Source organism: Penicillium hordei (assembly GCF_028827395.1).
Source record: "Penicillium hordei strain IBT 12815 chromosome Unknown utg000005l_segment0_segment0, whole genome shotgun sequence".
Classification (NCBI taxonomy): Eukaryota; Fungi; Ascomycota; class Eurotiomycetes; order Eurotiales; family Aspergillaceae; genus Penicillium; species Penicillium hordei.
This window is the reverse complement of record NW_026623146.1, coordinates 364,139-388,044: the sequence shown is the minus strand read 5'-3', so window position 1 is coordinate 388,044 and position 23,906 is coordinate 364,139. Positions and strand designations below refer to the sequence as shown.

General features: G+C 46.2%; 6 protein-coding genes across 6 annotated transcripts; 4 read left to right on the top strand and 2 right to left on the bottom strand.

Annotated features, from left to right (window-relative positions):
* Window positions 1-674: 674 nt before the first annotated feature.
* N7537_009114 (uncharacterized protein) lies at window positions 675-2,095 on the top strand (the record flags this gene model as incomplete). Its single annotated transcript, XM_056900168.1, has 6 exons — window positions 675-932; window positions 979-1,408; window positions 1,460-1,499; window positions 1,544-1,706; window positions 1,751-1,958; window positions 2,007-2,095. 6 exons carry the CDS (start codon window positions 675-677, stop codon window positions 2,093-2,095), a joined length of 1,188 nt encoding a protein of 395 aa, XP_056748836.1.
* Window positions 2,096-6,375: 4,280 nt separating this feature from the next.
* On the top strand, window positions 6,376-7,551 carry N7537_009113 (uncharacterized protein; the record flags this gene model as incomplete). The annotated part of the gene is made up of 1 exon (XM_056900167.1): window positions 6,376-7,551. The coding sequence occupies one exon, from the start codon at window positions 6,376-6,378 to the stop codon at window positions 7,549-7,551; it is 1,176 nt and encodes a 391-aa protein (XP_056748835.1).
* A 535-nt stretch (window positions 7,552-8,086) lies between these two features.
* Window positions 8,087-9,131, bottom strand: N7537_009112 (uncharacterized protein; the record flags this gene model as incomplete). Its single annotated transcript, XM_056900166.1, has 3 exons — window positions 8,087-8,422; window positions 8,479-8,747; window positions 8,807-9,131. 3 exons carry the CDS (start codon window positions 9,129-9,131, stop codon window positions 8,087-8,089), a joined length of 930 nt encoding a protein of 309 aa, XP_056748834.1.
* Window positions 9,132-10,813: 1,682 nt separating this feature from the next.
* N7537_009111 (uncharacterized protein) lies at window positions 10,814-11,733 on the top strand (the record flags this gene model as incomplete). Its single annotated transcript, XM_056900165.1, has 3 exons — window positions 10,814-11,373; window positions 11,427-11,501; window positions 11,562-11,733. 3 exons carry the CDS (start codon window positions 10,814-10,816, stop codon window positions 11,731-11,733), a joined length of 807 nt encoding a protein of 268 aa, XP_056748833.1.
* A 283-nt stretch (window positions 11,734-12,016) lies between these two features.
* On the bottom strand, window positions 12,017-12,826 carry N7537_009110 (uncharacterized protein; the record flags this gene model as incomplete). The annotated part of the gene is made up of 1 exon (XM_056900164.1): window positions 12,017-12,826. One exon carries the CDS (start codon window positions 12,824-12,826, stop codon window positions 12,017-12,019), a length of 810 nt encoding a protein of 269 aa, XP_056748832.1.
* A 3,105-nt stretch (window positions 12,827-15,931) lies between these two features.
* Window positions 15,932-23,086, top strand: N7537_009109 (uncharacterized protein; the record flags this gene model as incomplete). The annotated part of the gene is made up of 1 exon (XM_056900163.1): window positions 15,932-23,086. One exon carries the CDS (start codon window positions 15,932-15,934, stop codon window positions 23,084-23,086), a length of 7,155 nt encoding a protein of 2,384 aa, XP_056748831.1.
* Window positions 23,087-23,906: the final 820 nt, after the last annotated feature.

The following is a 23,906-nucleotide window of genomic DNA, read 5'->3' as shown; positions in this document are numbered from 1 at the left end:
TCGAATACTTTTGGCTTTCGTTTTCCATGTGGAGTTTTGGGACTGAAAATACAGTGGGCCTACAATGGGGTATCGCAATTTCACCTCGATTACTGCTAAATGTAGTAGATAGAGTATGTATGCCCTCTAGCATTCTCATCAGTAGAAATACCTGTTTCCTAGAATTAATAGGATAACCTATGAGTATATATGGTAGATATAATAACATTCATGCAGTATAATAATTGAACTATCGTATTGCCACCTGGCTTGGATATACATACCATACTATGAAGTCGGATTCCGTATGCTGTACTTGCTAGGCATGCACTCTTCCAGCGTCGTTTCAACTACTGAATCAGTGCATGATACTTTCACAATCTTCCAGTCCATCCAGACAGCCCTCTTACCGTCTATGGTCACTACTTGACGTGGCTCTTGCGGAATATCAGCTGCATGAAGAACTGAGCTGATGGCTTCTTGCTACATACTTCATCGTGATGAGGGGTAGGATGTGGCTGGCTATCATGTCGCGGACACCGTAAGAAATGGACTATCAGTCTTCTTCTCGAGTCTGTATCAGTATATAAACATCGAATGTCCCAGCCATGGTCTATCTCAAACAGCTCAATCATTCAATCCTCAATCAATCCCTCCATCAATCCATTCAATCTTCAGTCATTCAATCCTCCAACATGTCTACAGACATCAAAACCTATTATGCAACCTCCGACCTCATCACGAACGTCACGGGCCATCCGGGAGGAGAGGAAAAGAAAAAAGATGTCTTCATCCTCTCTCATCCGGACATCATGAACATGATGCGCTACATCTGGGCCGGATGTGATCTGCCCACCGATCACGATGACTATATCCGGCGCATGGGCATCGACGAGTCGGTCAAGGGCGAGGTAACCAAAGAGGTTAACTTGATGGTTGCGGCTTATTCCGATGTATGAAAACCTCTCTGCCATCCTATCAGTTGCTAATGCAGATCAGGTCCAAAAAGACAACCAGAATTTCCGCGACAACACCTGGAAAGGACTCGTCGATCTGTCAGGCAAGATTATCAACTACGCAAAGGTTGCGGGTGGAACAGTCGACAGCTCGTACTACGTGGGCTTTCTGCAGTCCATCCAGGACTACCACGACACGACGGAACAGAAGAAAAAGGACGATGCCAGAGAGGCGATCAAAGAGTTTACCAATGACCTGATTGCTCGGATCACCGAGCTGCAGACACTCAGTGTCAAGGCCCGGGATGACTTAGAGACGTTCAAGACTGCCACGACCAAACATAGCTCCACACTGCAGACCAACGAGGAGCAGGTCAAGAAGCTGCTGGATGATACCGAGATCAAAAGGCTCGAGGGCGAAATCAAAACCCTACAGAAGGAGCTGGATGCCGAGCACGACGAGCTGAGCTATGGTTTGTCCTTGTTACCGATTGGGGAGCATATGCTGATCATATATTGTATAGATCTCAAAGTTGCTGAGACGACTCCGGCCTACGCCTGGGTGTAAGTTTATATATCCGGCTGGATTATCTCTGCTAATGACACAGCACCATCTTTGGCTTCATCGCTGCCATCGCCGTGGCCAGCATCTACGGCCTAAAAATCAGAAAGATCAAGGAGAACATTCAGGACACCGAGGGCAAGATCAAGGATGACCAAAAGAAGCTGGAAGCAGCCCGGATCGTGAGCGCAGACGCCCAGCGCATGTCAGTAAGTTTCCTTCATAATGCCTGGTACAGAACTAACCACTTTAGAACGGCGCCTCGGCCCTGATCAACCTAATAAATCCAGCCATCAAAACAGTCGAGGAACTCGAAACGGTCTGGCAGACCATCGCCGATGATCTCAAGGGACTCAACGACGCAGCCAAAGACACCTCCAAGGAAATTCCCCCAGGTCCGGCTATTGAGAAACGAACGCTTACGCTGTTGGTTAATAGCTGGAATGATCTCGGCGGCTATGGTAAGTGTCAATTTTCCTGAACGTGATATACATCTAACATGTCTGCAGTGAACCAGTATCGACAGGAGGCGTATACCAGCCAGCCAGAAACGCTCTCGCTCGACCAGTGGGTAAAGGAATACGGCAATGACAAGTAGTCATGTATATACTAGGCTGGCATTATAGGGTGCAACATCCGACGGCCGTTCATGAGGACATTTATGAATCATTCTCAATGCATTCCCATCAATCTATACATGCAGGTACACCAATATGCGCAAATTCCAGTCAATTAAACTTCATAAACCCGAGGATATTCAGTTTCAATATGCAATAGTTATACGTCAGCCCTTCTGACGGGAATCTATATCTTACAAAACTCCAGAGATATGTCTTAACCTTATTAGGCTAAAGCTAAAGACTACGTTTTGCATGGCCACTCAGTACACATTAACAACTCATTATCTCTATACCCCGATTTCTGGCAATTTATACGGAACATAGTAATGATCAAATGCGTTTACAGCAAAAGAAATCAGTTATCTCCCACGGGCACTCAATGCTTTTGTGGTATCATACAAATGGGATCCAGCCCAGAGACGTTATCCTATCATCACCTCCAGAAGAAGACTGAGCAGTTTCCCAAGCTTCCAGCATCCGCGAGTATGATAGATTCGCGCGATAGAGTCCGTTGAAATGCTTTCCCCTAAGAAAATTCGTAGCCTATTAATCAATCGATAGTACAAGGCTCGTAGTGTTTTGCCATAAAGGCGTTGCCGCCCCGGGAATTGGCGGTTAAAGCTCACAAGGATATCATTCCATCTTTGGCCAAGAGCAGCGCGCTTGTACCAAATAAACCAAAGCTCCTCGTCATTGTATGTATGCTTATGATCTTTCATAGAAATATGTGGTAGGTCCGAAGTTGCAGCTGCTTGAAATGGGTGCTACCGGATGGGACCGTTGACTTCAGTGTCACTGTATCCAAACAACAGACATGATCAAGGCCATTCGATGTTTTCTTTGAGTGCCAGCAAATTTTCGGATCGGTTAACACTCAACTAATCCTCATTGGATCAAGTGGCTTCTTGACGCCCGCTGTATTGTATGTGCCACGTCTATAAAGCTCAGCCTAGCTTGGTTGAAAGTCTCGGGTAAAGACATAGAACGTACTTAGTATTGGGCATATTCCCGTTAGGACGAAGTATATAGCAGAGTATGATTGGGCGTGTGTTATAGGGAAGCCCAGTTCCTCTTTGCGCTTGGTATTTTCAATCGCGATGTGAGGATTGACCTCTCTATATACGAAGTCAAGCAGCTTAAACCTAAGAATAGAGAACGCAGATTTGCCTACCTGAGTGCGATTATGGAGAAATGGGAAGCAGTAGAGTGCACAAAAAATGAGAAAATACCAGCTCGCAATAAGGGTTGTCAAAGTTAGCTCTATAGTATCCATACTAGGGAGAAAGTGAATTGAAATACTTCTTTCGGACAATGATCAGGCTTAATATATCTATATTATGGCCGCTGTCTCAATTACTATACATTTACCTGGACCGGGGGCAAAAAATAATCTATCTTTAAAGCTACATAGCGCCCATTAGTAAATTATCTGCTAATAATGACTGATATCATGCCGCGCTGGAACCTCTTCTAGGATGATTTGTTTAAGGCTGACTATATGTGCTTCATGACTTGGATATGCCGGACTAAATCAATACCTAGTGCTAATTGCTCCATTATTGATCCTATGTACTTTCCGACATAGAAGTAGCAGACAAAACGGTTTAAACAGATCAATTTTCTCTGGCATAATAAGCCATAGAAATACGAAGCATGCTTCCTTTCCTGACTTTCTTCCGATTCCCAAACGGCACTAGTTCCTTCGCCTTGCAGATCTTGATATACAACAAAAAATGATGTTGTACAGACTTCGGTTTCCCAGAAACCCACGAGCCGCAGCAAACAATTCCACTTGATCCATCGGCGTAGTCCACTAGAAAAGCTTCTAATACTTACGGTCTCCAGGTTCATTCTTAGTGTATCAGAAGTTGTATTCAGAGGACTCAGCAGAGACAAAATAAAGTGATTTCAATTTCCATTTAACTATAGCGAATATAGAAAGCAGATAGAAAATACAGATATTGCCAAATAAAGGAATCATAGCACCTCGGAAGACTCAAAATCCGATCGACCTTTTACACAAACCCGAGGGACATCCTTCATAAAAGTCCAATGATAAACTTGATGTGTTAATTCCACCATTGACCTGTTCGATTCATCGGAGTATCCCAAGCCCACGCTTAATATCCGAAGATCTTGGTCCCTAAGACTGCGGGTCGTCGTCAAAACCTCTTGATCTTCGTAGAAAACAAGTTCTATCCTAGGATTAGAGTCTACATAATACAGTGAAACGTTCCGGAACTGATGGTTACGATAACGCTTGTTGAACTACCCACGATATGTTAGAATAGCCGATACTATTAGAGAGGGTAAGAAAAATTATACCTTAATACGGTTTTTAATATCAATATCTCTTTCCGAGGTCCAAAATTTGAATTTTCGGCAGTAGGAAATATGATTTAGGATGATTTTCCAGCACCAACCCGTACTAGTATAATGCGCCAGACATAATAGGAGGAAGCGTAGAGAAATAATCTGAGAAATATGAATCAAGCTGTTCTGATATAAATTGCAGAGTGCATCTAGGGAAACTGGTATATTAATATATGAGCTGAGCTGAGCTTAAATTGATAGTAGAGCAAAGAGAATTCCTAGGAGCCAGCGATAAAAGCTACGGTCTCTTTTATAGTCTAGAGGAAAGGATGCAGAGATTCAGGACACTAGGAGCTTGCTACAAATGATATTAAGGGGTAGAATCGAGTGCAAATCAGACTGTCGACGCAATTATAGAATTGATGTTGAAATTTGGCCAGCAATTAGGCATGGCTGTCTATTAGGTCTAGACCTGGTAACCATCAAATCACTAGAGGTCTTGGCTTTGGCCAAATGGCCAAAGCCAAGACACTAAAAAAAGATAGTCGAGACCATAGGTATAGGTGCCATGCGACAAAACCTCCTTTTAGGCATTATTGATGCCTATATGTCTCATTATCTCCTAGGTACTTGAGTTAATTCTGGTAGAAGATTGAAGATACTTGAGCTCTGTAGGTGAGGCATTTTTGCTATTGATCCAGATTAGTGAGTTCCTAAGCTCCGCCACTTCCCTTCCTTTGTATATGACTCGTTAGCTCTGCGATGTACGCTTCTATCTACCCGGCCCTGTTATCCTCAGCCACGACCATAGCGCTTGAGTTAAGGCAGCCTTTCCCCAAGGTTGTCACACTGTCATATAGGCTCACTGTTTTGTATGTCAATCGGGTTATCTATAGCTCACCTCTGCGTAAGTAAATATATTATTTCTCCACTTTGGTATTAGTTCCAATAAGTGGGCCGGTCCAAGCCGTTAAGCGCTGAGACACCTTGATAAAGATGGTATCTGTGGCACTCTAATGGGGCAATATAGGGTACCAATCAAAGCTCTTAGCGCCCTATGTGATTCCTCATGCATAACAAGTCACAAATAGATCCGATACGTTTATTTATTCTTTTATTCTGCTGTTGTAGATTGGGCTGACCGATAGTAGTTTACCTGGGCTCAGATGATACGCTCCAGTCATTTACAAACTAGGCGCTCATCCGTTTCTTCGCCCAGGAAACAAGCCACATGCCAGGGTCCTGGTTTAGATAGGTGGCTGTAAGCTCAGCATCTGGATGCAAAAGTCCTGGCTGCCCCGCTATTCGTCCTTTTCGCCATATAATTTATTACTTCGCCTCAGTTAGGACTTTACATCCAGGCCGCCATATCATTATCTTGCAAGTAATCCTACCGTTACCGACTTTACGTATCAGTTACCTATGGTCTTGACATATTATTGCAAGTCTTGATCGACTTTTGTTGAGAATATAGGTTGTGCTTTTAACGATACTAGTAGATATATAAATAAACAGAAGATATACATAGGTAGCCAAATCAACTAAATCTCAGAATTGGTTATGCTTTGTGGCTGATAAACAGCTATTGGTTGGGTGTATGGATATCCATTATGCAACCAATCATTACGTATATTGTAGATGTTGGTTGAGCCTCATTGACAAAGATCTTTGGGCGGCTTGAAAGGTGTGAGACATGGCAATAAAAGTGCACAGCCACGAGTACGAACAATGCTTGCGAACCATACGATCATCACGCCGACTGAATGAAAAAGCGGGCTGTGTCGAGAGGAACATGTTGGTTCTGACGTCGGTGCTACACATCCATGAGTTGGCACTGAGCCATATGACCAGCCCCCAAGCACACTAATCTCTGACCTTAGAGGGTATATAAGAAGATAAGCTGTCTTATACCGAAACTATCTCGCTACTTTGTATTACACACAATATGGCCACCACTGCGGATGTTCTCGTTAACGAATTCAAGTCTTTGGAGCTTGAAGAAACCTCGAAAGCTCTCTTCAACCCTCTCTTGGAGCATACTCCAGCCATAGAGACCTCCCCACCTGAAGAAACATCGAAACCTCTCTTCAATCCCTTTTTGGAGTATACTCGAGCCCTAGAGACCATGGAGCCGGAAGAAACCTCGAAAGCTCTCAACCCCTTTTTTGAACATGTCCCAGCCCCGGGAACGCTGGAAGAGCTTTTGAAGGAAACAATCAAACATGCAAATATCAAACGAATTCTTCCAAACGATCCCATTTTTACCCAGGCTGCAAAGCTTCGTGACAAATATGGATTACCGCAGCAAGGATTCGAAAATTTCCGACGATTGCTATGCGGCATTGTGAATTTTCCATGTATTTTGTTTCAAAACCCAAAGAATGATAAGCTTGAATTCGACAAAATGGTCACGGAGACTTTTACATTAGATTGGCTACAAGTTGTCCTGGGTGATACTGGATTCAAGCTCGACGACATAATCATTATGGAATTGTTTCCTATGTTGACTGATACATGGTTGGAAAATAACCATGATAAGCGCTTACAAGCCTTGCATGATATGTTTGAGCTGACTCTTGCTTGTATTCACAAGTTCAAGCTCCCCGTTATCGTTGCATGCCAGTGTTTCAGTCCTAAGGATGGTGGTCTCTATGATTCGTTCTGGCACGCTAAGCTTGGTGATCTACGATCCTCGCTAAATGGTGCAAAAAATCAAACGGTCTCTCAATTCAATTACAAACAACACATAGCGCATGTCGTGCACGGCTTCCATCCAGCATACGGGGCGTATCAAAATACCGAGTATCGCAAGAACATGATGGCAATACTTCGATCTACATTCAATTCATTGTTTGGCTCGTATGCAGAGTCTCGGAGGGAATACGAAGCCACACTACTATTGTTGGAGAGCCGTTATAGCGAGTTTATCAGAAGCTCGATCGAAACACTCCACGGAAAGGCGATTGAATTTGATCAGATTCACAAGCAAGGGCTTGCCCTTGATCTGTTTCAAGGTCATGATGACTCCAATATACTTGATAGTTGGAACGAACTGAAGAGCACATTGGACCTGGTTTTGAACAAGTTGTCACCTACAGCGCCCAGAAAATTGCTTTTGTGAGCTCCGAACTTGATGCAAACAACTGGTTTTTGGTATCAAATTGTGCATTGAATTCGCTTGTTGCAATTTCTTTTTATTTCCTTCTTAGACTGATATAGCATGGTGCTACTAGAGCTGAGTTAGCCAGCCTAATAATTTCGAATTGATTATTTGTGGAAATTGATAGTAATGTATATATTGGGATATAATGTTCTTCCCTTTGTAGCTACTACTTTTCTATCATTACGTATCATTGACTAATATTCATCACATGTGGATATTTAGATGTGTAGCACGCCTCGACACCATCGAGAAAGAAGATGTTAGACTTTTCTATAACCCAATACCCGAAGGACCAGGTCATACTGCATATAGTATAACCAACTACGTTGGAGCTTCGCTCTCCTCTTCCCTCCTTCCGTAGTGTTACATTCAGACATATTCAACATACACCATTAAAGCAAAATAGGGAATCAGATCTTAGCTATCCTAGACTTTATACGACCTTTACAGAAAAGAGAGCCCAAAGATCACATATAACAACACCATATTGACATCAAGGCCTATAGATAACACAAACATCAAGATCACCTCCACCCAAGTTGTCTTCGGTGGAATGTCCTTGCCCAACAAAATGCAGCTGAAGGAGCTCAATGTCCTCACCCGATAATACGGCTACCTTTTCCGGGTTCTCTTGTTTGGCATTGCGCAGAATTTGTAAATCCCTCGCATTAAATGATATCTTGTAAGGTGCTTGGCTCATATTTCGCCATACCGTATGCGGTGACTCCTTAGAAATGCTCTCTTCGTCCACATAGATATAGTCTTTGATATCATAACCGTAGTATGTCGTATGGCCCCGCAGGTAGGTATTGAAGCTTTCCTGCTCAAGCTGAATATGATTGAGCGACCTTTCCTAGACAGTAGATACCTAAGAGTGTAACTTACCGATACGATGCGAAGTATCAGATCACGCTTTCCCCAGATTCTATCTTCGTCGCCGCAGCCCGGAAACACATACTCCTTGTCAAGTTGAATGCTGCCGCCAAAAGAAAGTTCGTGGACAGTTATGTTATCGCTTATGCCTTCGTAAACTCGTTGTTCCACGTAGATTTTGGGATCTATGTGGTCTTCATCACTTTTCGTGATAAACGCTGTCAATCGAATGCACCGCTGACTACCGATTGTTGCGCTGGTATCAAGTACTTCCGCCTCATCTATATCTTAATTAGCTTTGAATCACGGGTATAGTCAGAATGTGAATATATATATATACCAAGGAAAGAAACCTTTCTGAACCAACATCCGGGAACTTTGTTACGCTCCGAATCTGTGTCCTGGCTACTACTGAAGATAGTCATGGGAAATTTTGGGTCTTCGCCGTAGGCCCTGACCATCTCATTCAGGGAGCCACTACGTGTGGACTCGCCCCGAATCCAGTCCTGGGCTTTTCCAGGCGGATGCTGAGCTCTGTTTAAGGAGTACGGTGTCGAGTTCCTTTTCGTTACGCGGTTTCTAGTCGCAGAAACCTTGCTGCGAAGCACCGGGTTGCCATATTGGTCCAGTTCATGGACTGTCGCTGGTTGTGGTGGGGTTTTCATAGTATTTCCCTCAAGTGCTGCTCATTCTCGGACTTGCAATAAGCGAGGGAGATTACGGGTTAAAAGGGCAAACCATTTTTTAAAATGCCCCCTGTTTCAGCTCCCAGGAATAGTTGTACTTTTGTCGAGGCGCCTACTGCAGCGCGACTTCCTAGTCGAGGAGGGAGCGGGATGTTTTGTGGACCCATAGTCGGAGACATGAGCGTTGCGCACAGACACAAACCAATCAGAATACTTGGTTTATCCCAGGATGAAGATCTCGAGGCGCCAATTTAAGATAACAGATTCGTTCATTCCCCACGACATGAAACGACCGGTGCCTCGGCACATGCATGGCATCATTTTATTGTTGCTAAAGCAACGTCGACTGTATTTTGGATTCAGAATTTCGACCGAAGCTTAAGATCCGTGGATGAGTATAAGAGCCCGTAATCTTCGCATATACCAAACTTGGTAAAGATATCTGGCGCCTACTGTGTCTACGGTAAGCAGTAAAATTGAAGTATTCCCAAAATTAAAAAGAGAAATATTGATGATGGCATCTCCTAGTTTTGACAGAATCTTGAAGTCACCCATTTTATAAGCGCGGCTTCGCCCCGGGATGGAGGTTACTTCAGGTTTAGCCTTGACACTGTTGGTTCAGCCCCCTCTATCCTTATGCGCGTGGTTTCATATAACCCTCCCTATCCCCACTATCTGCTCTTTGTTTCTTATCCTCATCTACCCTTCTAAGGTTGATCTGGTGAGGCATTTTTTTCAATTCATTTGGATTACTGAGCTCCATCAGGCAACCTTCTATACTTTGACTCGCTCTAACATAGTTTCTATTGTGGAGGGCTATACTGGAACTTATACGGTAGGGTATAAGTATACTAGCGACCTAGACAGGTAGGATGAAGGCTATGGTCCGATTTGTGCTCAGGCTTCGATTGCCTTCAGCACTTGAATTGTCTCATTATTACTCGGCTAGGTCTTGTTGGACAGGTCAAGCGACCTAAGGGCAGCGGCGTACTTACCATGCACCCTTTCTGGACAATCGCCTTTATGCTACAGGGCTCTAAACTTGCCTTAGGGATATAAAGGTCAAGTGAGGGCCCTATCGACCTTAGCTGATGGCGTTTGTGTCGTTTTAAACCGAGGAAGGCCGGGATGGGACTCCTCTCTTTCACAAGCTCCAGAACAACTGACAGACTGCGTGCTGGTAAAGTGGCGAGCTTTGAAAGTTGACGGGCTGTCATCGTTGCTGAGGTAACATGTGTTCTTAGTCTAGCCAAAGTCGACACTGCTGCATGAAGCGGAGGCATAACCAAAAAGGTATTAGGGATAGCGTATTGGCTGACATGGATTTGACCGTTGGCCTCGGAACAGGTCGTGTTGCCGGGGCCAGTTGTTATACCGGGATGCTTGGTCCGTAGAGGGGCAGTTGAGAAGGCATAAAGCTGGCTTCCGTCGGAGAAAGATCCGTAGTCGAGAGGATTGCAGTGGAGGGCGAAGGGCTCCAACGAGACACTGGAAACCATCAAACAAACAATACACGTAGCTGAAAGAAAAAAAGGTTGACGTGATGTGGGAGAGAAACTTTGCCGCAGAGCCGGAGAAATTAAACCTTGTTTGTAAACATATGATCACCACTCTTCTACCCATTCTTTGTACCATTTGTTCCCATCTCCAACCTACCTGCCATGGATTCATCAATGGAATATCTCACCGATCTCGAAGGAACGCAGGTCACGTTTGATACCGTTGCCGAACCACCGTTCAACTTCCCTGCCCAAAAATGGATAATACTCGAGAAGCTCGGCGAAGAGTCGAATCGCCTGACAAAGGAAGACATCGCTGCGGAGCTCGGGCCCTCAGACACAGCCGGGAAGTTCCTATGCCGACCTGCCAGCGTGGAAGATGATAACAGGCGCGCATTTTTACGCATTTACCAACAGGTTCCTATAGCTGGAACTGAAATGAAGAAGGCCGCGATACGGGCTAGCCAGGCCGTCGAGACTCCTCCTGACCACCCAGAACTGACTGCTTTCCGGACATTCATGAAGCTAGACTGTGAGGTTGTTCCTCGGCTGCTAGGCTATCAACAGCGCCAGCAAGACCACGACGAGGGTGTTCCTGGGGGATACATCACGTATATTCTATGGGAAAAAGTCGCCGGCGACTCTCTTAATTTGACCGAATTCTGGAGACTCCCCTTTGACGATCGCCAGGCCATCCGCGATACGTTTCGCCAAGTCTATACGTATGATTATCTAGTGACCACTGCGAAATCATAAGGCTAACAGAGAGTAGTAGGTTTTTACAGTGCGGGTATATGCCATGTATGGGTGGTCCATCGAAGATTATTTATGACAAGTCTAGTGGTCAAATGTGTGTCTATACGAGAGTATCTATATGGACTATGATGATCTAACATCTAACCTTCTCTAGGCACATCTGCGGATTCAAACTCGCATCTCCGTTTGACGAACCTCAACAGTGGGATGATGTTAACTACTTCCAATACGGACTCATCCAACCATCCAATAGCCGATTCTACTTGGAAGGGACACCACCCGAAACGGTGGATTGGATCGAAGATGTCAACGGCTGGACGTGGTGAATATGGAAACAACCCCAGCGGGATACAGTGTAAAGCACGTTGCGCCGTCTTGTTTCTTCCTGACTGGCTTAGTAAAAAAATATGAATGAAAGGATTGCTGCAGGTGCAATTAGGGCGTACTATGTCAAATGTTACATGCATTTTATCGAAATCTGTCTTCATTGTCAAATTTAGCTCCAGTTGCCACATGATCATAGACGTCAGCCAATTGCACACACATACTGTCTCGGATTCTTGCTTACATGAATGTATTTGCTATACACGAAAGTATCCGGGCAGTATACTAAGATCGACGTCGCCTGATCCATTGACTGCGAGGAGTGGGGTTGGTAATCGGGCCCTGGGTTTCAGCAATGGTAGCAAGATATAGAAGACATTGATTGAAGGTCAACATAGGTCCGATAACCTGATTTGCAGGGTCTGAGGGCACATATCGGACGGATGATTCGATGACGGGGGAATGCTCAATCCTCCAAGTTGATCCGACCTGAATTTGTCGTAAGAACATGGTCTGGCAGTAATTGGTGATGAAGCCATACACACAACCAAGGTCTAACATGTATGAAATAGGTTGTGCAAGGACCTCTCGCAACCAAGTTGAATTTGCAGCACACAAGTCAAGTCGATGCTCTATCAGCCACGGTACCTTGACTTCGCCGACAACTCTTAGTTGCTGCACATTGCCGTTCTGCAGATCTGGTAAAGAGAGCATGACCACGTCGGGGGTCTTGCTGTATGAAAGTCCAGTGCACTTGAAGTCCCCTAGTGCTATATTGATTGATTGGGCCTCAAATACTGCACCAAGGACCTGTCCAGCAGCTTGTTGGAAGCGAGCACAAACCCCGGCCTCATCTCCGACAAAAACCCTCTCAGTGGTGAGATTTCTGGATTGAATGCCGATCTGAATCACCCGGTTACTCCACTGCTGTGTATTGTAGGCATTTTTAACAGCAGTGGTGAACCCTGTCCATGGCAGAAGTGGGCCGGCGAATTGTATTTTATGAAGCGTGCTTGACGTCGTCCGGTTATCGCTGACAAGGAGATCGGGGAGAGGCGAGGTGGCAATGTCACGGGGGCGTTTCAAAGAGGGCATCGTCTGGAACTTGTTTGCTTGAGAGGCTGTCAGTAGGAATCTCGAATGCTAGCGACGCGCAAAATTCCATAAACTCACAGTGTTCAAGGTTGAGTGTTGTGGTGATGCAAGGATTAGGACTTGAGCTAGGTGGTGAATTGATCTGGTTGTAGAAGGGATTCCCTGAGTCGCTCAACGTGGTGGTTCATCTTCCACCTCTTTCCCACCTCACCACCATCTCCGCAATCGTCCTCCCATGCAGCCTGTCAGACCAGCTCCACCCTATCTACTATTTATGACGGTGGGCTGGGCTTGGTAACTGGGAAGCCATCAATAGCACGACACCTTTGGGGCTCAACTTCAAAATATAGCTCTCAGCGGGCCGGCTAGCATCTTTGGTCTACCAGCAGGGAATCAGCAATAATGACGAAAATTAAGCTCTGTATCATTTCCCCGACAGAAGTAACCCAATCAGACTCTGCAGAACCCTAGCACTGGCTTATCCTACTATATCTTTCTATAATAACTTTCTAAGTGGGCAGAGTGAAATAAATTTTACAGCAGACTTGGGGGTGCCTGGGTATTAGGAAATTCGCACTGTAGAGAGTGTCAACCGGCCAATAATATTCAATAAACGCTCCTCTTCTATATTTCAAAAGAAAATGAACGAATAAATCGGTGTATTATTCTTTTCTACCATTTTGTAGTCGAATTTCTGAGAACCAATAATTTAATCACCGGCTGTAGATCCTCTTTGCCCGTTGATCCTTATGCTGTCACCACTATAGGTCTTGTACCACCACCAGTCTATTCTTTTTCATTTTACTGATAGCGCGGAAAGCATTAACAAAGATGCATGTTTCGACAACTCCCAAATAACTGTTGCATTTATCGTTCATTCACATCATGCCTCTCTTCAAACAGTGTCTTGGTATCAATCGCATTTATTTTCTGCGTTTTAAATGCGTATTCCTAGCATTGATTATCCACATTCTAGATATCGACTAGGAATAACCTCCTTTAGCCCATAGGAATAACCCCGGTTGCGATTTAGGGTTTAGGGGGTCACCTACCTGATAATGCTTCAACCGATAGCATCAGCACAAATCCTGGTAGCGCGAAGGCTTCCCAGAATTAACAAATGATGCCTAGTGGTGGGGCATGGGGAATTTAGGAATACCCTACAGGATTAATCTAATAAGTCTTTCTAGACAGTTGGAAAGAGAAGCTGACTCGCTATGACGGACAGTGTATGACCGAATTCCCATAGGACTAGAGAGGGACTCCTAAGGTTACTATAAGATTCTTTTCCGTATTTTATGCATGTTGTTTCAATGCTATACAAATAAAAGATACCACTTTGATGCTATGAAATTATCCTCATCATACTAACTATAAAACCCAAATATTATTTTAGAATGCGCATATTAGATGAAATCGGCTTGGAATAGCGGTATATTTCATGTTAAAATCTCGCATACATCATAAATTATGCTAGGCTGTGGACAAATGGATGAGTAATACCTTCAAAAAGTCAAATACACCAAGCCGCGACTGCTTGGGAAGTGATATGATTATCATGATGACTAAGTTGAGTGTGTGTCCACAGATGGGTGAACCTTACTTGGGTAACCTGTTGTACAAAGTCCTGTGAAGTTCTCGGACGGGAGCACTTGGTCCTGCAATAGTCAACATGTACCGAGGTACATTGACTCCGCTTTTATTTGCCGATAGCCAGTCAACTACGAAACGTTAGTTTTGCTTTCCTGTGCAACTGTTATGACTGAAACTACACTGTAGGTCATCTGGTACTGATCCAAAACTCACTGAGGGATGTGCGTCCTCCTAGGACTTATGATTACTTAGAAAATACATTTAAATAGCAGTCTGTGTGAGAGGAAAATCTTCTTATAGGGGTCTTGAGGGCGATATATTCACATAAGATACCGACAAGGAGCACGTGTCTCATAGGAGGCTATACGTCATATGATATCGCGCTTACCTATACATACTTTCATAGAGAAGCATCTCAGGTCTAGTTCAACATGAAACACCAGTCGAGATAAAAGTAAAACAAGTCAGATAACTCTAACGATAGCTGAAATGATACGTGATCCGATAAAGCGGAGATAAAACACCTAGAGTAACAAGTATCTATAGTACCCACTCTCCACGTCATATAGAACACCATTTGTAAATAAAAATAATACCGCTGTGAAAGATTAAGTTGGAAGGACTAATATGACGAGATGAGTACCCTGGAAAATCTCTAGTTGCGTGGAGAAAAAAAGAAGCCATCTACAGAGCTACAGACTACTAAGACTAGAGCAAGCAGGGAAGGTCAGCTCATCTTCCAAACAACTTGGCAACTTAGGCATTACGAATCGAAGTCCGAAATATCTGAAATACCGACCTTATAGAGCTGTACTTAATAGGATTTAAATGCTAGGCGAGTTATTATCCCCTTCAGGCTACTACCGGAGACATATATAGTGTATGTGGTTAGTACCATGAGGCAATATGCAGATCGACCGATTGATCAATTTGCACGTATTAAACTCAAGTTCTAACACTGGCCCACATAATCATGTGGTTACGCAATAGTTATATTTTGCATATTGCTTCGACCTGCCACCGAGGTATTACCTACACTGTTTCTGTGTAGGGATGGGAACTCAATGGATAAACCTGCACTGCGTTCTTCGATCGACAGACCTCTGATATTACGAGAGTACTGGAGGGATGAAAGAAATGGGAGTGTGGGCCTTGAACTAGACTGGTCGGAGTTATGCGAAAGGGAAGAAGAGGGAAGCGGGCATACGCCAAACTCACACAAGAGTGGATACCGATGGACTGTATAGGGATGGATGCGTATATGAATCTTATGTGGAAGAGAGGGAGTCTGTGAGCCCAATCCCCAAGAACATCGCTGGGGTGGGCCGAGTATCTAAATCTGCCTACGTCATATGGCGACTCTTGAAAAAAGGCATCTACGTGTATATAAAAGGGTCGATGGAAAGCGGTTTGGAAAGGAGAACCATAACTAGCTTCCAGAATCTCCAGAATCTATTGAGATATCAACAGACATTCGTGGTTTCTTTTTTCTTGCTATCTATAATTTTTGTTATGGCTTTTATCAATCGCGAGCCCATTGCCATTGTCGGTATTGGATGTCGCCTTCCCGGGGGGGTCACGAGCTCGAAGGAGTTTTGGGACGTACTGCGTGAAGGCAGGGACCTGGTGTCTGAAGTACCGAGTGATCGTTTTGATGCAAATGCCCTGCACGATGATAACCCGGCAAAATATGGTACCATCCGAAGCATCAAAGGGGGATTCGTGGACAAAATTCAATCCTTCGATGCCGAATTCTTCGGTATATTCCCAAGCGAGGCATCCAGGATCGACCCGCAACAGCGACTCCTGTTGGAGGCTAGCGTTCATGCGCTGGAGGACTCTGGCACAACTTTGCAGCAGGTGGCTGGATCACAGACAAGTGTCTTTGTTGGGATGTTCGCCAACGACTATCTCTCCATCCAAGGAGGAACAGAGCAACGAGACAACGTTGGTCCCCATGTGGGAATGGGAACTCACGACTGCTCAATCGCTAATCGGGTCTCGCATCGGTTAGATTTACGAGGCCCGAGCCTTACTCTCAATACCGCCTGCTCGAGCAGCTTGGTTGCGTTGCATCTGGCCTGCCAAAGCCTTTGGGCGCAAGAGAGCGAGGCTGCTCTCGTTGGTGGTGTTAATGCCATTCTCCGCCCCGAGTCTACGATTTTGATGTCCAAGGCGGGTTTTCTTTCTCCAGATGGCGCCTGTAAATCGTTCGATGCGGCGGGCAATGGCTATGTTCGCAGTGAAGGCGTCGGAATGGTCTTCTTGAAGCCTCTCAGTCGAGCGATCCAAAACAAGGACAGAATCTACGCCTTGGTCCGCAGCTCCCTTGTGAATCAAGACGGATACACACCAGAGGGATTCACTGTCCCCAGCCTGGCAGCTCAGACAGCATTACTGCATTCGATCTACAAAAATTCCAACACGGACCCAGCCAAAGTCCGTTATGTCGAGGCCCACGGCCCAGGAACCCCAGTCGGGGATCCCATCGAGGCAGACGCCCTTGGAAACCAGATCGGACAGGCGCGGTCTAAAGATAAAAATCCCCTTTGGATAGGATCACTCAAGGGTAATTTCGGTCACCTCGAGGGCGCTGCTGGAATCGCTGGCTTCATCAAGGCAGCACTGGTGACTTTTCACAGAGAAATCCCCCCACAGGTCCATTTCAAGAATCCCAATCCTGTAATTGATTTCCAGTCACTTCAGATTGAGGTACCTACCCAGATTACACCCTTATCCTCAGATGGGCAACACACGCTATGGGTCGGGGTCAACTCGTTTGGGGCTGGGGGGACCAACGCGCATACTATCCTCGAAGAAGCACCGAATGATATCAGTAGCTCCTATTCTCCAGCCAGTCATGCGCCACGCGTTTATGTGATTTCTGCAAGGTCTCTATCTGCTATGGAGCAGGTTGCTCGACAACTTTCCTCTTACCTACAACTCCAAAAGACCGCTCTAACCGACGTTGCATACACTCTCAACATGCGACGGAGCACCCACAACGAAATATCGGTCATTGCGGCTGACACCCTTGAGGACTTGTGCTCTAGACTTGACCATCTAAGTTCTGGACAAGTAACTAAGCATGTGTTGCCTCTCCAGAGACGAGCAGGAAGTTCTACGAAAACAGCCTTCTTGTTTTCTGGTCAAGGCGGCCAATGGCTCGGGATGGGGATGGCCCTTGCGGATCAAGAAGTTGAATTTCGTGAGTCTCTAGCTGCCTTTGATGAGATATTCATTGCACTGGGAGGGTTTTCAATTTGCACGGAGATGTCATCATGCGGGGACGACCTAGCAAGAATGAACAAAACCACAATTGTTCAGCCTGCTATCGCAGCCATTCAGATTGCATTGGCGAGAATGTTAATGTCTTATGGACTCACACCAGATGCTATCGTGGGCCACTCCATTGGTGAAGTTGCTGCTGCCCATATCGCTGGTGCACTTAGTCTTGAGGAAGCCGTCAAAGTCATTTATGTTCGATCACAGATCCAGAATAAGGCAGCAGGCATGGGAAGTATGCTAGCATCTGGAATATCATCCAAGGTGGCAGAGCAACTTCTTCAGCGGCATCATTTTGGAGGAATTGTGGAGATTGCAGCTCACAATGGCACTGAAATGACGACTTTGACTGGGCCTACGGCAGAACTGGAACAATTTGCCAGTATTCTCGAGGCTCAGGGGAGCTTTGCGCGATTCGTCAAAGTGGACGTACCATACCACAGCCGCTTCATGGATCCCCTGGAAAACGAACTCGTTGCAGCACTATCGTGTGTTCAAGGGAACCCGACCAAGACCAACTTGTACTCCACTGTCACTACGCTGATTGAGCCTGGCACTCACCTGTCAGGTGACTACTGGTTTCAAAACGTACGTAGGCCAGTCCGATTTCGCGAGACCATGGAAAGGATGTTAGAAGACGGTTGTAATTTCCTAGTCGAGATTGGGCCACACCCTGTCTTGGTCTCTGGAACCCGTGGTATTGCTGAATCTGCCAAGCACTCTGTTCACATTATGCCAGCCATGATCAGGGGGAGTAAAACTGACCCTGTCTCATGTGTCATCGGAGCGGCACATGCAACCGGCGTTGACGTGGACATTGAATCCTTCAACGGAGGCGGGGGCCAGCTTGTCGATCTCCCATTATACCCGTTTCAACGCCAGCAGTACTGGTTCGAGAACCCGGAGGCTCAGCAACGCCGGCTTGGTCAAAACAAGCATCCATTCCTTAGGAGCGTTCTTCGTCTTACCGATGAATATCGAGCGGCGGTACGACTCAGACTGAGCACAGGCGTGTCTCCCTTTCTTGCCGATCATGTTATAGATGGGGCGGTCGTATTTCCAATGACAGGACATGTGGAGTCCGTATACATGGCTGCGCGGGAACACCTTCCACACATGAAAATCTGGCTGGAAGACCTGAGGCTTGAGCGTCCTGTGATCCTACCATCTGCAGAGGATCCCGCTCCGCAAGTGTTGCTAGAAATTACAACCCCTGCGAATGACTTTGTGATAAGTTCACGCCCCGCAGACTCGACCCCTGAGGTGCCATGGCAGGTCTGTTCTCGTGGACGGATTAATGCGTTTGACGAGCGACCGGGGGCTGCTACAGAGGCACTGGAAAGTGCAAGGTCTCGGCTGCAGGCTGGGGTGGAAGTTGATCCTGAAAACTTTTACTTGAAACTGGAAGAGTCAGGTCTTTGGTATGGAGAGGCGTTCAGGGGAGCTCAAAGGATTTGGCGGCTAGGGGACGAAATTTTCACATATATAACGCTCCCGGGCTTTTTGCATGCGGAGGCAGCACGGTTCAGATTCCACCCGGCGCTCTTGGATACTGCCGTACATATGATTTTCGTTGACAAGGGCCAGCACGGTGATTTCCGGTATGTGAACCTACCTTCCCACGTTGAACAGATTGAGATATTCGAAGCAGAGGAGAGTATCACATCTGCATTTGTGCATACCCATATTACGCTGCATGATGATACTTTCCTCCGCTGCAATACATCAGTCTATAGCGAAAATGGTCAAATCCTTGCCGTAGCAACTGGAATCACAACAAAGCGCATTCCGGGTCAGCATGTGCCACGGCTTCTGGAACACGAAGTATGTTTCCAACCTGAAACCAAGGACGGGCTGAGCAGAGTAGAGTCTGAATTCGATAACGTGGTGATTTTTGAACCTGAGAGGGGGGGCCTTGACTTGCAATGCAGCATCCAGAGAACATTTCCTCGCGCCCAGTTCCATCAGAAGTTTCTAGACCAAGTTGATGAAAACTACAAGCCCACAGAATGGCCGTTTCTGTGGGACGCGCGCTTACTTGTCATTATTCCGGCGTTCATTTCCGGTTCATACTGCCGCGAGTTTCACCGCACCGTGGAAGTTGTGATGAGAGTACTTCTTCTCGTCGCCACCTGGCTTCATGAGAACCAAGGAGTTCCCACACTTGTGATCTTGACCAAGGGCAGCTGCATGACGCCAGCAGACTCACAATGTGATCCCATTTCCTCTGCTGTGCAAGCAGCTGCCCGAGTAATGGCAAACGAGCTGCCCCGAGTTCGTATCCGCTGTGTGGATCTTGCGCTAGACGAACATCGCCAGAACATCCCATTACTGGAAGAAGAGTTACAAACGAATCGGGTCGGCTATACCGAGAGTGTCGTGGCCATACGACCCGAAGGTCGATTCTTCAAACGAATTGTGGCTGTGGATCCCGGAGAGGAGAAGAGACGCATAGAAAAGCGTGTGCCTGCAAGAGGGGGAGCATATTCCTCTGAGCCCGGTCCCAACGGGACTCTCGACAATATCATTATACGGCAGAAAGTCGAAGAAGAATTGGGACCAGATGATGCGAGTATTGAAGTGCACGCCGCTGGTCTAAACATCACAGATGCAATGAATGTCTTCGGCGTGTCGAGTGAGCAAGTAATCTCTGGAAGCCTTGCAAGTCAAAAGCTAGGACTGGAGGCCGCCGGCCGAGTTGTGGCGGTCGGTAAAAATGTGCAAGACATTAAAATTGGCACTCCGGTCATGGTTCGAGTGCCACAGAGCCTTGGAGGGCTCATAACCGCCCACCGTAGCCTGCTAGCTGTTATCCCGCCCTCTTTGACTTTCCCCGAAGCAGCCTGCGTTCCAGTCGCATTCATAACAGCATATTATGCCTTGGCCTACCTCGGCAGACCAGAGTCTGGAGAACGGGTTCTCATCCATTCAGCAGGTAGTGGGGTGGGTATCGCGGCAATTCAAATTGCCAAGCATCTAGGTGCTCGTGTATATGCTACAGCTGAAACTCCTTCCCGTCGGGCGTGGGTGTTACAGATGGGAGTCGAAGCCGTATTGGATCCAACTTCTGTATCATTCCACGATCAGCTCAAGGCTGTAACCGGAGACCAAGGCATGGACGTGGTGCTAAATTCACTTTCTAGCACCATGTTCCCACAATCGGTCGTATGTCTTGCTCCATTCGGCCGCTTTCTGGAGATAGGAAGTACGGATATTTACCGGAATACGAAGCTCGGCCTCGAGCAATTCAGCCGGAATGGTTCGTTCTTTGTTGTTGACGTCGATAGACTGGCAATAGAAAAGCCGGATTTACACTGTCGAATGATCAACGAAGTTTGTGCTCTGCTTGCAAACGGCCAGCTGGTACCACTCCCAGTCACCACATACCCCATCACGGAGGTCTCCACAGCCCTGAAGGCAGTTTCCCGGTCTACCGTAATCGGAAACATTGCCGTGGAACTACCAGACAACACCGAGGTTGTTACAGTACCACCAACTCAGCTAGAGCTCCGAGGGGATCGAACTTATATCATCACTGGCGGTACAAGTGGTCTAGGGCTACACTTCGCCAGGCTCCTGGTTAAGCGAGGAGCTCGTTATCTCATGCTTGCAAGTCGCTCAGGACCAAAGTCTGAAGAGGATCATGCAATTATTTTGGATCTGCGACGCCACGGAGCCAACGTAAGGATTGCGCAAGCAGATATCAGTAGCCTTGAGGCGGTAATGCTGCTTTTCAGTCATCAAACGGGCTGGCCTCCTATCGTAGGGGTGGTTCACTGTGCAGGGATCTTGGGAGATATATATGCTCATGAGACAAAGATGGATGATTTCTGGCATGTGTTCAAGCCCAAGGCATTGGGTGCATGGAATCTTCATCTGGCTACCCAGAACATGGATCTTGACTTCTTTGTTATGGCTTCATCCATCGCGAGTATTATCGGGCTCACAGGACAATTCGGCTACGCTGCTGCGAACCAGTACCTAGATGGACTGGCACATTACCGTCAGGCATCCGGCTTGCCAGGATTTTCTCTCAATCTTGGCTTACTAGGATACTTTGCTGGTATGTCTGAGAAATCAACCCACAACGACAGGCTCCACGAAATCCTGCAGTCGCTAGGGTTAGTGACCACGTGTCTTCCAGCAGTTCTATCCGCCTTTGAGCGTGGTATTCTTCATGGTACTACGCAACGCCTGGCTCTTAATCTTGATTGGTCTATGTTTCTCACAGCGTACCCTCATCTGATTCGAGATGCTGCTTTCATGGGGCTGAAGAATGAGCAAGCCGAGTTAGGCAGTTCAGGGTCCACCCGATCAATATTCAATATATCTGGCCCACAGCGAGTGGCCATGATCGCCGATACATTATGCTCTGGACTGGCCAAAATCATTGGCGTAAACCCGAGTCGGATTTCTCTCACGGAGAAGATCAGCCAATACGCATTTGACTCCCTCACTCTCACACAACTGCGAGGCGTGATATTGCGTGAAGTTCGGGTTCCATACCCCCTCATGAGGCTCTTTGAAGCGCCCAGTCTTCAGGAAATTGCGGTGGAGCTTAATGGCTCATTTCAAAATAGTCATGTCGAAGGTGGGAACGGTACTGATGCTGCCAACCACACCTCCGAACACGTGCCCTCTGTGGGACTGTCTGTCTTATCAAAATGGTTCATTGGCGGCAAAATATCCAACGCCTCCTCCCCTCGTCTTGTGTGCTTCCACTCAATGGGCGCTTCGGCTTCTCTTTTCACTCCTTTCTTGGTGGATCCACCGCATGGACTCAACGCAATTGCAGTGCAGCTACCAGGCCGAGAGAATCGATCCGAAGAAGCGGTTTTAAGCAACATGTCTGAAGTTGTTTCTGGCATCCTTGGCGAGATGGACGAAGTCGTGGGAGCCCCCAAAGTCTTTTGGGGCCACTCCTTCGGAGGAATTATTGCTTTCGAAGTGCTTAGAGCCCTCAGAAAACAAGAGAAACCTCTTCCACGCCTTCTGGTAACCGGCACCATAGCACCAAATCTCATCAAACGTTGGCAGACGCGAGGTGTAATACTCCAGGTCATTCCCCAGGACTTCAGCCCCGAGTATGCGATGGCTATTTCTCGATATATAGATGATGTCGAATTTCTTCGCTCGATATTACCGGCGATGAGGAAGGACGCACCATTACTTCTGAACTACCGATTTAGTGAAGAGGATCCATTAGATATAGCGATCACCGCTTTTGCCGCACGCCAGGATGAAGTGGTGTACCCGGACGAAGTTGCTGCTTGGGGCACACATGCGAAAGAGTTCAACATTTTTGAGGTAGATGGAGATCATTGGTTCTTGCATCGGAACCGGAATATATTGCGAGACACATTGGCGGGGTGGGTGACTTAGACTTTTCACAGTCCTTCTTTTACCGATGTTACCAAGTTATATTAAACTCTATTGAGAATAAATATGGACAGACACATAACGAGTGTCGGTGCTGATAAATGGTGAAAGTGTGACGATCATATATGTTAGCAGACCTCTGTAGATAGTAGATATCCCGTTTTAAGGGTAAGGACTCTCTGTCTTCTGTTCTTCTCCCGAGGCTAGTCCTCCATGTGGGTCCTGTGGAACTGACCTTGAGCTTAAAGAGATATAGGATAGTAAGTTCCAGCCAGTTGTAGCTTGACGATTATATCGAAACAGATCACTGAAGATCAACTAAATGACAGTTCAAGAATTGATCGACGAATGTTGTGGTAATAAAGACACGAGTGTTATAGCGACTGGAAGGGTGGCCTTTCTAAATCATGTGTGTTTTATAACCCCTGCTGGGGATTGTTGATACAACATTTTAATGACGGCCTAACAGCATAGAAGTTAGGCTCGTAGCTTTTCGTGATTGAGGATTTGTAGTTTGTCCGACAAGGCATAATCTTCATGTATATGAGGCACTTTAACAGACTGATTGAATTTAGAATCCGTGAATTATCTTGAAGCAAAAGATAGGGATATACTGATCCCTTAGATATGTTGTGTCTGATGAAAACAGTACGTATTGTCTCCTGTGCTAGGATAAGCGAGTCGATAGTGTCGAGTAAAAGCTCAAGCCTGAGTGCAAATTCTATCTTATCGTTGTCTCTGTATGGGGGTGATGAATATTGATGGATGACGCCGTGAGACAACGAAGAATTCCTTCAACTATGTCAATTGTCTGACCGCGCAA